The sequence below is a fragment of the Dermacentor albipictus genome, chromosome 5 (genome assembly GCF_038994185.2).
Source record: "Dermacentor albipictus isolate Rhodes 1998 colony chromosome 5, USDA_Dalb.pri_finalv2, whole genome shotgun sequence".
NCBI classification, from domain to species: domain Eukaryota; kingdom Metazoa; phylum Arthropoda; class Arachnida; order Ixodida; family Ixodidae; genus Dermacentor; species Dermacentor albipictus.
In genome coordinates this window covers 51154955-51167913 of record NC_091825.1, presented here as the reverse complement: position 1 = coordinate 51167913, position 12959 = coordinate 51154955, and the positions used below count along the sequence as shown (strand labels likewise).

The 12959-nt window shown below is 47.8% G+C and overlaps 1 protein-coding gene across 4 annotated transcripts in view; it reads right to left on the bottom strand.

Annotated features, from left to right (window-relative positions):
- Positions 1-12959, bottom strand: part of LOC135899164 (sodium-coupled monocarboxylate transporter 2-like) — a 113500-nt gene that overhangs the window by 60695 nt on the left and 39846 nt on the right. For all 4 annotated transcript variants that reach the window (XM_065428430.1, XM_070538380.1, XM_065428431.1 and 1 more), the window contains exons 4-5: positions 5213-5264; positions 5016-5083 (exon numbers count right to left, since the gene is read on the bottom strand). In XM_065428430.1, coding sequence (XP_065284502.1) covers positions 5016-5083; positions 5213-5264 — 120 coding nt within the window. The remainder of the gene's footprint in view (positions 1-5015; positions 5084-5212; positions 5265-12959) is intronic.

Sequence of the window (12959 nt, the reverse complement as noted above, 5' to 3'; positions counted from 1 at the left end):
CGTTCCGCCCGGCGACGAAGCGCTCGAAGGCGCTCTAATTCTATGTCGAAGTCATTCCGCGTGGAAGAGGTCGTCATCATGCGAGTGGCGTTTTGCATCGTCATTTTAATCGTTTGCTCTAACCCTGATGGTAGGCCCTCGCGGCAGGCATCTTCCATCTCAGATTTGAAGTTGGCCCATTGAATCGTCCGAATGGTATTCCGTAAGCCTGATCTAGACGACAAGCCTTTGATGTTCAGATAGGTGGGAATGTGGTCACTCCCATGTGTCTCAATGTCTGGAAACCACTTCACACATCTGGCGAGAGAGTTGGAGACGAAAGCAAGGTCGAGGCAGCTGCCGTATGTCACGCCGCGAAGAAAGGTGGGGCTACCATCGTTCAGGAGAGTAAGGCCATAGTTGTGGGCGATGCTTGCTAATCTTCGTCCTCTTGCATTTGTCCGTGTACTTCCCCATGCTGGATGGTGTGCATTGAAATCTCCTATGATGACCCATGGGGCGGGACAAACACTCAAGATATCCGCAAATCTTTTGGTATCGAAATTGCAGGAAGGCGATATATACACGCCTATGAGAGTAAACAAGAGTTTGTTCCTTTTAACTGTGATGCATATATATTGATTCTCGTCGTGGGGAGCAATTGGTTGCAAAACATAGGTGAGTTCACGACGAACAAAAATGACGACTTTGCTGCATGCACCATTTGTTGATGACATGATAAATTCGTATCCTGACAGTCTTATTGATTTCGACAAGTTGGGCTCACAAATGACGATGAGGGGAAACAGATTGGTGTACACAAACTGCCGAAAATCTGAAATTCGTGATTTTAGCCCTCTGGCGTTCCATTGGATGATGGACGCAGCCTTGACTTCTTTCCGGAAGGATGGGGTATGGGTAGCCATCTTTCTAGTTGAGGGATGCAAGCACTGGGCCTAAGGCGTCCAGCACTTTAAGTGCGTTTTGAGCACAGGGTGTCCCGATGTCCACTAAAATTGCTCGAATGGCTTCCATGAGAGAACGTAGCACCGAGATGACTTGGCGGTCTGTTTTAGGTGAATCGTCCATGGCCGGAGAAGGATCAGGTGGGACCCCGACCTTCTGAGGTTCCTTCGCAAGGGAGCGGCTTGGTAGCGTAGGCCATTCCTCTAAAGATAGAGTCTTTTCTGCTTCCTTCGTGGAAGTGGTGGGCCTTGTCGCGGAGTGACTAACTGGCACCGCAGTGGAGTGGGTACTGTCACTTCGCGCATGCGCCTTCTTCGAAGACGTACGATGGCGCCTACGTCGTCGCCGACGCCGGACTACTTCGGCTGCCTCCCTGTGGGCAGGATTGTCTCTGGCCATTTGCTTAAGAACCGCGCGCTCCCTCTTGATGCGGGGACAGTCCTTCGAGGAGGCCGCGTGAGGGCCGCTACAGTTGACGCACTTTAGGACCGTGGCACCGCAGGTCTGTTCTGCATGAGGTTCAGCGTAACGGGGACACAGTAGCGAGTTGGGACACACGCCTTTGACGTGGCCTAGCCTGAAACACTGATGGCATTGAAGCGGCTTCTGGATGAATGGTCGAACCGGATGACGGAAATGTCCGACTTTAACGTGGGATGGGATACAATCCCCCTTGAATATTACTTTTACGCAGCGCGTATTCCCAAGACGGCGCACTTGCGTAATGATCGTGCCTTCGTATGCCGGCTTGATGAGGCTAGGTAAGTCATCATTGGGAATGGCAATGTCAATGTCGTAAATCACACCGGCTATGGATGTGTCGTCGATCGGGATAAAGGGGCGCATTTTGATTCCGTCTAGCTCTGTGATTTCTTGGAGTTTTCCAAGCGCACTCGCGTTGTACACGTCTATGGCGAGTATATTCTTGCGTGGATTTATTCTTGTGTCTTTAATTTGATCCGGCACCGCACACTCCAGAAAAATGGATAGGGCTTGCCTGTTCAGCAATCGTAGGTTGCTTGACGGTTCTGTCGGCATAAAGATGATGACGTGTGGCCAGCGCGCAGGCCTTGTCTTCACAGTCGTTGTGCTCGCAGGAGTTGACGGCGCTGTGTTGGCGATTTTTCTCCTCGCCCTCTTACTCCGGACGGGTATGAAGCCGTCGTCGGATGAGTCGTCTTCCGACATAGAGTACAGCTCGGTGTCTTCGGTGTCACTGGGGGAGCCAACTCGCTTCCTTGCGGTTGACGGTCGTGATGACTTCTGGCCAGGCGTGTCTCTGGCATGCTCCGCGTCCATGGCCGCAAGCCGGGGAGGCGAGGCACCTTGAATAGCGAAGATTTCACCCAAAAATTCACAGAGCACAGAAACAAGCGTTCTGCCAAGAAGACACTTCATCGTCTTCAGCAAACCTGAATGTACCACACTGGATGGGCGGGGAGACTCGCTGCAAAGCGCCGGACGCTGGTGCGAGCAAGCACAACCGTAGCAGCCAGCGAAATTACCTTCGTGCGGTGTATCGCTTCAACGCAAGAGCGGCGAGAATACAGCGCACACAAAGGTATGAGCCGTCTGCAGATCCTTAGCGAGGTAGAGCACGCACGACCGCGCGCGGCCGTGCAAAGTACGCATTTGTTGGCGGAGTCGAAGCTGCCCCCCTCTCTCCCGCGCTGCCTATCCGCGTTCCTCCATATCTGGCGCACGAGATACAGCCGCGGTGATCAGTTTCCCTTGATCCCGGTCGCAAAATGCGATGTTGCTGCCGCAGCGAACGCCGCCACCCTCCCTCACATCCGGCACCCCACGGACTCTCGCGCGCGCGTATGCTCTCCACTTTCTCATTCGCGCGTGCCAGATTGAGCCGCGATCGCCGGTTTCCCTCGCTCGCTGTCACTCACACATACTGCATACGACTCGCGGCGACGGTGTTATCGCCCTTGGACTTTATACGGAACATCACGGCGACGGCAACGACAAAAATGCGCTGGAGTGTCCACATATTTGCGATCGCAATAAAAGACACATTCCTACCGCCGGCGTCGCTTGCTGTTCCGTATAAATTCCAAGGACAATAAGACCCTCGCCGCGAGCCGTATGCTGCATGTGCGATTGACAGAACGCGAGGGGAGCCGACAATCGCGCCTGATCTGGTGCACTAAGAGGAAAGCGGAGAGTAAACGCGACGTCTTCCGTCGCGCGAAAAGCCCTGAGGAGAGGAGAGGGAGGAGGCGGTGTTCTACTCCGGCGGCGCAGCTGCGTGTTTCGGGAGTGTGCGCAAATGGAACCGACGATCGCGGCTCAATCTCGTGTGCGCATGGAAGGAAAGTAGTGAGGCAGCACGGCAGCGAGGAGGAGGTGTTCTGCTACGGCAGCAAATGCGTACTTTGCCCCCATCGTGGTTGCTTAGTGGCTCAGGTGTTCGGCTGCTGAGCACATGGTCGCGGGATCGAATCCCAGCTGCATTTCGATGGGTACGCAATGCCAAAATAAAGAACCGTGTACTTAGATTAAGGTGCACGTTGAAGGGAATGACAACCGATTTTTTAGGACCAAGTTTTTTATGGAGCAACGCGAAGCTCCCCCTCGGTAGTGTTTACATCTTCAGCGGTCACTTATAAAAGCGCGTGGATATTTAGTACGCAAAATTTTTCTATCTGAGCAGCCTCTAAAAGTAAGAGACCCTCCTCCAGCAACGCCGAGAATGGAGGGCGATGTCGATAGCACGTCTCGCAAATTGTGAAAGCCACCCACCGCTCTGCTTCAACAAGAACGAGTGTAACTGTGGTTAGCCACCTACATTTTGACCCTTTCAAGGACTTTTGAAAATAAAAATCTGGTATAATAACTTCGCGTTGTTGTACAGAGTTTCTAATATTTGTACCACGTTTTTCCTCAAGTACACGCCTACGTCATGGCTGGCTGGCACCCGTCGTCGTTGTTCTGTCGATAGACGCGCCCACAAAACTCATCGATAACGAGGGGAAAGGCAGCGCCACTTTTCTGTTCACTACAAACGAAGGCTTATCTACGCATTGTAAGTTAGGAAAAACTGATGATAATAAAAAGTATACTGCTGCTATTAAAAAGACTAGGAATCAAGTACACTAGCAGAAGGTCAAGTGGTGGACCTCCTATGCAGCTTCATGTTTTTACCGCGTGGGGCACCAAGGGTAATTTTTTCGCGACATTTAGTGATGAATTAAAAATATAAATTCACGTTTAATGAGAAAAACATGGCTCCTTTTAGCCGCTGCGATAGGGACTACTTCCATCAGCCGGGTTATCTTGATTCATGTTCTGAGCGGTTGTCTTTCCCTTTAAAGAACCCCAATTGATCCAAATTTTCGGAGTACCCTCTACGGCGTGTCTCATAATCAGATCGTGGTTTTCGCTCGTAAAACCTTGTAATTTTTTTAACGGCGTACTTTGCGTGGTCCAACGTGCCTTATCTTGAAAGTGATGGGTAGACGATCCATACCCTCGTGTGTGCTGTGTGCGCGCCGCTCAGTTTGCGTTGAAGCTAGAGGCAGCACGAAGGTCACTTCACTCGCTCCTGCTGCCGCGCTTCCTCACGCCAGCATTTTGACAGCGAGTGTCCGCGCTCATTGAGCGTGATCGGTTCATATTTACCTGTTCGCGCTGACATCACGTTTGTTAAGTTGGTAAGTAAGCGAATGTTTCCAAGCTTACACGGCCAATAAAACTACTATCCTTATTTCGTATAGCTATCTACTGATCTGCTAGCGCAATCGGTACTTCGCCTTTCGGGCGAAACTGCGGCTTTTTTTTCAGTATATCGAATTCTCTTTACATTGTATTGCTTTTCCTAACGACGACTGTAAAGAAAAGGACAATCACATTATAAGGACGGAAAAAATGGTCGGAATAATATGGTGGATCCTATTTGGCACGAGCAACCTGACAGCTCTCAAGTATAAAAGGCAGGATTACATGGACCGGTATCAGAGAAATGGCTTACCAGGGCTGTGTACAGCGTCCCCGACATCCCTATGAACACGATGCACCCAACAAGGGGCACGTTGAACACTGTAATGAGAGAAATGGCTTACCAGGGCTGTGTACAGCGTCCCCGACATCCCTATGAACACGATGCACCCAACAAGGGGCACGTTGAACACTGTAATGAGAACCATCATGTAATTGTACCGCCACCACCAAACACATTTTTGTCACGGAGTTTGATGAAACAAAGGCAATCCAAAATATTACCTAGCATAATGAGTATTAATTTGTCTCTCATGCTTACCTGTAACAAGCGCCAGCGACGCAGCCAACACAGACAAAGCACCGACGCTTGACTGTAAGAAGAAAGGCACATTAGGAAATATATTGGTGGAAAGAGGAGGGGTAGAAGAGGAGGAAAGTTAGGGAGATTATATTTAAAGAACAGCTGGCTACCCAGTGCTGCTGTAGGAGGAGAGAGAGAATCAGAGATGACAAACATATTATACCAAATGAAACAAGAATGGAACTATAATCTGCGCATAAAGGCGATGTCATCATCATCATCAGTTTATAATACACTGCGGGATGAAAGATTCGCCCATTGGTGTCCAAACATCCCTCGCTCTTTTATGTTAGGTGCCGGAAAATATATAGCCACGTTGAGGCTTAAGAGGAAGCTTTAGCTAGGGTGCTCCCATCTAAATACTTGTAAAAGGAGAATTCGTTTTTCTCGGTAACCACTGCATCAAATTTGACGAGGCTTGTTACATTTAAAAGGAAACCTTAAAATCTAGTAACTGTTGGTTTTGAATTTTTGTTTCACTCGTCAATTTTTCATTAAAGATTGGCGAAAATCAAAAATTTTCAGGAAATAATACTATCAAGTTTAAAACTCTGTAACTCGTCAATGAAAAAGGTTATCACAATTCCGTGAATTGCAGCTAATAGCACATCTAAAGTGCACAAAACTGATTTGTCTTATTTCAATCGGAAAAAAATTTGTAATATGTAAATACAGCTTTTGCAGAACCCTTGTACACGACGTAACAATTTTACATAATGACACGTGTATTTATATTTATCGGGCGACCAGGTTTCACCGCCTAACAAATCTTATCGCACAGCGCGGGACGCGCTTGCATGTATCCGAAGTTTCTGGAAAGTTATCGATGCTTCTATCCGCAGTCTGTTGTTGCCGAACCTTGTGTTATCTGATTTATTCGCCTGACGCGAATGATGTAGAACTTTATGGAAGGCACGCGGGTCCCAACCATTAGTCTGGAACATTCGACGATTGTGCATAAAAGCCGACGCGCTTGAACCGCTGATCAGATTTTCGACGATCGCCGACATTGTTCGCCGCTATCGTTGTGCCAAAAGTGTAGCCTGTTTTGTGGGCACAGGTTCGCCCAATAATACATCGAGGAACAGGCACAGGTTCGCCCAATAATACATCGAGGAATTTCAGGAAACCAGCGATGCGTTTGTCCTCTCGGATTCTGTTGCATCTACCCCGACGACCGTAGTTCCCGAGCCAGACTTCGACATATATCCAAGTCTCCCCGTGATTAAGAAGCAACAGCTCAGAAGTCTGCTTCGACGATACAAAGACTGCTTTTCGACGTCATCGAGGATTCGACAAACCCCAGTCGCAAAGCATCGCATAATAACCGAAGAGTGCGCTCGACCACTCCGCCAGAGCCCTTACCGAGTTTCGACGCGAGAACGCGAAGCTATAAGACACCAAGTCGACGAAATGCTGCGCGACGACATCATCCAGCCGTCGAAAAGCCCGTGGGCGTCTCCAGTTGTTTTAGTGAAGAAAAAGGACGGAACCTTACGTTTCTGCGTCGATTATCGTCGATTGAACAAAATCACGAAGAAAGACGTATACCCCCTCCCACGGATAGACGACGCATTGGATCGGCTCTCCAATGCTAAATACTTCTCATCGATGGACCTCAAGTCTGGCTACTGGCAAATAGAGGTCGACGAAAAGGATGGCGAAAAGACCGCCTTCATCACGCCAGACGGCCTCTACGAGTTCAAGGTTATGCCATTCGGACTGTGTTCGGCGCCTGCAACGTTCCAGCGCGTCATGGACACAGTATTAGCAGGACTGAAGTGGCAGACCTGTCTCGTTTGCTTGGATGACGTCGTCTTCGCCGGGAATTTCGACGATCACCTCAAGCGGCTTGCGACAGTACTAGAAGCCATCAAGTCGTCAGGGCCTACTCTGAAGTCGGAAATATGCCGCTTCGCTTACGATGAGCTTCTGTTCCTAGGCCACGCAATCAGCAAATCTGGTGTCCGTCCAGACCCGCAAAAGACAGCTGCAATCGCACAGTTCCCGCAACCCATAAACAAGAAGGCAGTGCGTAGGTTCCTTGGCATGTGTGACTACTATAGGCGCTTTGTCAAGGACTTTTCACGCATCGCGGAGCCGCTAACACATCTAACGAAATGTGATGTCGAGTTCAAGTGGGAAACACCGCAGGCCGACGCATTTGAAGAACTCAAACGACGCATGCAGTCGCCGCCGGTACTTGCGCACTTCGACGAGTACGCCGATACAGAAATCCATAGTGACGCCAGTAGCCTAGGCCTCGGTGCCGTTCTGGTCCAGAGGAGAAACGGAGTCGAACAGGTGATAGCTTACGCTAGCCGGTCGTTGTCAAAAGCGGAAGGCAACTATTCTACGACCGAAAAGGAATGCCTCGCCATCGTTTGGGCTACAGCTAAATTTCGCCCTTATCTTTATGGCAGGCCATTCAAAGTCGTCAGTGACCATCACGCGTTGTGTTGGCTAGCGAATATAAAGGATCCTTCAGGACGACTCGCGCGGTGGAGCCTCAGACTACAAGAATACGACATCACTGTCACCTACAAGTCCGGACGAAAACACTCCGATGCCGATTGCCTATCACGCGCCCCTATTGACCCGCCGCCGCAAGACGACGAGAATGATGACGCCTTCCTCGGAATGATATGCGCGGAAGACTTCGCTGCATAGCAACGGGCAGACGCGGAGCTAAAAGGCCTCGTCGAATATTTGGAAGGGCACACCGACGTTGTCCCCAGGGCATTTAAGCGCGGATTATCTTCCTTCACGCTTCAAAACAATCTACTCGTGAAGAACTTCTCCCCAGTCCGCGCCAACTACCTTCTTGTTGTCCCGTCAGGACTTCGTCCAGAAGTATTGCACGCCCTACATGACGATCCGACCGCTGGACACCTAGGATTTTCCCGGACACTATCAAGGATACAAGAAAAGTATTATTGGCTGCACCTGACCGCCGACGTCGCCCGTTATGTCAGAACATGCCGAGACTGTCAGCGACGCAAGACACCGCCGACAAGGCCAGCCGGATTACTACAGCCAATCGAGCCTCCTTGCCGACCATTCCAGCAGATCGGGATGGACTTGTTGGGACCCTTTCCGACGTCAACAACCGGAAATAAGTGGATCGTCGTGGCGACGGACTACCTCACCCGCTTCGCTGAAACTAAAGCACTGCCGAAAGGTAGCGCAGCCGAAGTGGCGAAATTCTTTGTCGAAAACATCCTGCTGCGACATGGTGCCCCAGAAGTCCTCATCAGCGATAGAGGAACGGCCTTTACAGCGGAGCTCACCCGAGCCATTCTGAACTACAGTCAGACAAGGCACAGGAGGACAACGGCCTACCACCCGCAGACGAATGGTCTTACGGAGCGGCTGAATAAGACCCTCGCCGACATGCTAGCGATGTACGTGGACGTCGAACACAAGACGTGGGATGCCGTCCTGCCGTACGTAACATTCGCTTACAACACGGCGGTGCAAGAAACAACACAGATCACGCCGTTTAAGCTGGTTTACGGCAGGAATCCGACGACGACGCTCGACGCCATGCTGCCCCACGTCACTGACGAGGAAAATATCGACGTCGCTAGCTATCTCCAGCGCGCCGAAGAAGCCCGACAGCTCGCCCGTTTGCGGATCAAGAACCAGCAGAGGACCGACAGCCGACACTACAACCTCCGACGACGCTTTGTCGAGTACCAGCCCGGTGACCGTGTTTGGGTTTGGACCCCTATACGCCGACGAGGACTGAGCGAGAAGCTTTTGCGTCGCTATTTTGGACCGTACAAGATCATCCGACGTATTGGTGCACTGGACTACGAGGTCGTGCCAGACGGCATTTCGCTGTCACAGCGGCGCCGCTCACGACCTGAAATTGTCCACGTTGTGCGGCTCAAGCCGTACCACCAGCGTTGACGAACTCTGGGACTTCGCGTAACTGACCTTTGGACTTTATTTCTTTTCGTTGTTTTGTTACTTATGTTTAATAAGTGTCCCTTTGTGTTTCGCTCTCTTTGTAGCATCGGGACGATGCTTTTTAAGAGGGGGGTATTGACACGTGTATTTATATTTATCGGGCGACCAGGTTTCACCGCCTAACAAATCTTATCGCACAGCGCGGGACGCGCTTGCATGTATCCGAAGTTTCTGGAAAGCTATCGATGCTTCTATCCACAGTCTGTTGTTGCCGAACCTTGTGTTATCTGATTTATTCGCCTGACGCGAATGATGTAGAACATTATGGAAGGCACGCGGGTCCCAACGATTAGTCTGGAACATTCGACGATTGTGTATAAAAGCCGACGCGCTTGAACCACTGATCAGATTTTCGACGATCGCCGACCGTGTTCGCCGCTATCGTTGTGCTATAAGTGTAGCCTGTTTTGTGGGCACAGGTTCGCCCAATAAAAGTTAGTTTTGTCTATCACAGTATTGCTACTGTGATCTTAAGGTCACCACCACGTGACAATAAGATATAAAATGGCATACTCAATTTGTCCGCTTTTAATTATCTAATGGGTGCCGTTTAAACAACTGCGATGTCTGGTCTTGGCGCAGAGCTAGTAATTTGTAAACTTCCTGCTTCTATTATTTTCAAACGTGCGAATTTTTGAAAATCTTTTAAACAAAATTCAGGCCCTAAATCTAAATTCTGCTTCGTAGTCACCAGAATTTACCTTTCTCTCCCAAATACAACAAATTCCATTAAAATAGGTCCAGCGGTTGTCTCAGAAAAACGTTTTTGCGTTTTACATTTATTTGAATAGGTCGCGTCGGAGTTGGGCCTGAGCTAAAGCTTTAAGTCCTCCCTCACTACGGCAAGCAAGACACAACGAGCGACGGCTTTTATATGCAGGTTACGCATCTATAAGAAGCAGACTTTCCTCGTGCTGCCGTGGCCACCATTTCGTTCGCGTGAAAAGGGACAATGCACTGGCACACATCATCTCACTTCTCAGTTGGTTGCAGAATACGTTGATGGTGAGAAGAGGAGTATCGTGGGTATACCTTAAATTCACTCACTGTCACATAGACTTAATTTAGGCTTTGAATACAGATCCAACATTCTGTTCAGTGCTGAAAATAAGTTAGAATAGATATGCCCTACCATACGGAGTAACAAGGACCAGTTTACCTGCAAGTAAAAACTTGAAAGATGTTAAGTAGAACATAACAGCAAGTTCGCAAAATGCATTGGCGTAGCTTGCAAAGTTCATTTTACCTGTGGTCACTTTTATGTAAACAAGGTAGACAGTGCGTTGCATAAATCAGAGATTATTCAAGCACAAACACTCGCTGACCAGTAGAACGCCGTCTAACATTTCGTTGAACTGAGGTGATCGCAAGCGTATGTCAAAATGTGCAGACTGTACATAGTTCTGTTCAAACATAAGAAAGAAGTGTGCCTCATGGTTGGGGTATGGAAATTATTAATCCCGGTACATAGCGGTAAATTCCCTGCAAAGTGTTTCGTCCTGTTTGCTATTCTACGCACTTTCTTAAGGCATTACGCGATCTACTCCCCAAAAAGCTAAGGTGACATAGGAAGTTCAAGAACATAGAATCATCGGAGTGGTACAAAAATTTAATGTCTTGCGAACCCAGGTAAAATGCGCAATGCGTAGAGACAGTGATTTATACATTAAGTTTGTCGAAAAGCGCTTAAAATGCGACCCAAAATGTTTCTGGTCCTATGTAAATGATTACAGTTCCGAGTGGGCTAAGATTATTATCACAAATCGTCCATCTTGTGGCATTCTTAGAAACTGGGACAATATCGCTAATGCATTCTCTGAACATTTTTCCTCGGTTTTCCTACGTACAGCGCATGTTTCTAGCTCTGGCGACAGGCAGGATACCTTCAGTGACCATTTCAACATTTCAAGTTTTACAGAACACGATATCGCGGCGGTCGTAAGTAAGTTGGAACCAACGCATTCTTTTGCTTACGACCGTATACCAAGTTTTGTTATCAAATGCTGTTCCATTTTTGTTACTTTCCTTACACACATCTTTAATCCTGCTTTGGGTACAAATGCCTTTCCTTCTCGTTGGAAGAATGCAATAGTTGTTCCAGTTCATAAAAGTGGCAGCATGAGCGACATCTAAAACTATCACCCCGTGTCCCTCTTGTCTTCGTTTCCAAAAGTGTTTGTTTACAAATCTGGAAAGATTTGTAAACAGCTATGTTTACAAATCTGTCGTTTTTGTTTAAGCATAAGATTAGTTCATATCAACATGGCTTCGTTCATGGTAGGTCTGTGGAAACAAACCTTGTTTCTTTTCTTGATGCTGCAAGTCCCGCTGTTGCTAACCAAAGACAGACACCGTATACTTCGACTTGTCAAAAGCATTTGGTGTTCTTTCTGATCATCTTTTTTATCCATAAACTCTTGAGTTACGGCGTTAGTACTAGCCTATGCATGCTCATTAGAGACTACCTGTAAACTCGGTTAAATTATGTTCGCATTGATGTTAAGTACTCTTTTCCTTGTGAATCAACTTCCGGTGTTCCGCAAGGGTCGATCTTAGCCCCATTATTTTTTCAACATCTTTGCTAATAGCCTTGAAGAATGTTTGCGTCATTCGTGTCTCCTTTTATACGCTGACGATATTAAGTTTTACTGTGAAATAGAACCAGGGCACGACTGTGAATTATTAAAGGAAGATGTGATTTCCGTTGCCGAGTCGTGGGCTTCCAACTTTCTGCACATCAATCGAACTAAGACACTTGTTGTTTCCTTTAATCGCCATATGTGCCCTTTACTATATGAATACTCTACTTGATAACATTCCTTTGAAAAAAGCGAGTTGCACACGCGACTTTGGAATATTGGTTCACTCCCGGCTAACTTTCGAAGAACATGTTTCAAGCATTATTAATGCATCCTACAGGAAGTTAGGTCTCATATTAAGGATGACAAAGTTTACGAATGTGAACTGCATTATTATCTTGTATTCTTGTTTTGTCCACTCGAAGCCAGAGCTTAGTTCTGTCGTATGGAACTGCATTAATTTGACGAATGTTGCAAAAATTGAATGTATTCAGCGAAGTTTCATTCGTATCCGGTACGATCGATTTCTTGGACGCCGTGTATCTTATGCCTATGAGCGTGTACTGCGCATGTTTAATATTAGACCCCTATAGATAAAGCAGAAACGCCCTGATTACTTAATAATGTATAAAATAATTCACAGCCACTTCTCTGGTCCGCGGTTACTGCAAGCTGTAACGTTCTGCGTGCCTCGCCCTAACTTGCGTAATCCTAGCATTTTCTACGAGAACTGCACTTGCATCTCTAACGCTACAACACGTTTTGTAGCACAACAAAATACCTTGCATCATGATCTTGAGATATTCAGCTCTACTACTTGCTCATTGCCTGATTTCTGTATCTGATTATTTCAATTTTTGGTTGTACTTTGTACCACTGTTTGAGATATTACGTTTTATTGCTCGGTTTTATGTTCTTTGTGTAACACAAGTGCTCCAATATTAAGGCGTAATGCTGTTCTGAAAGGAAGTACCAACTTTGTAAGTCATCTCCAGATTATCTTGCACAAGGAAGAAGTGTCGCGCCTAAACACTTATGTTTCGCAAGTGCCCGCACACGTGTTCGTGATTGACGGGTTACCGTATCCTATCCTTGAGCATGCGCAGATACGTTTTTCGTTGTTCCTCTTTTCCGTCACTGTGCTATTCTTC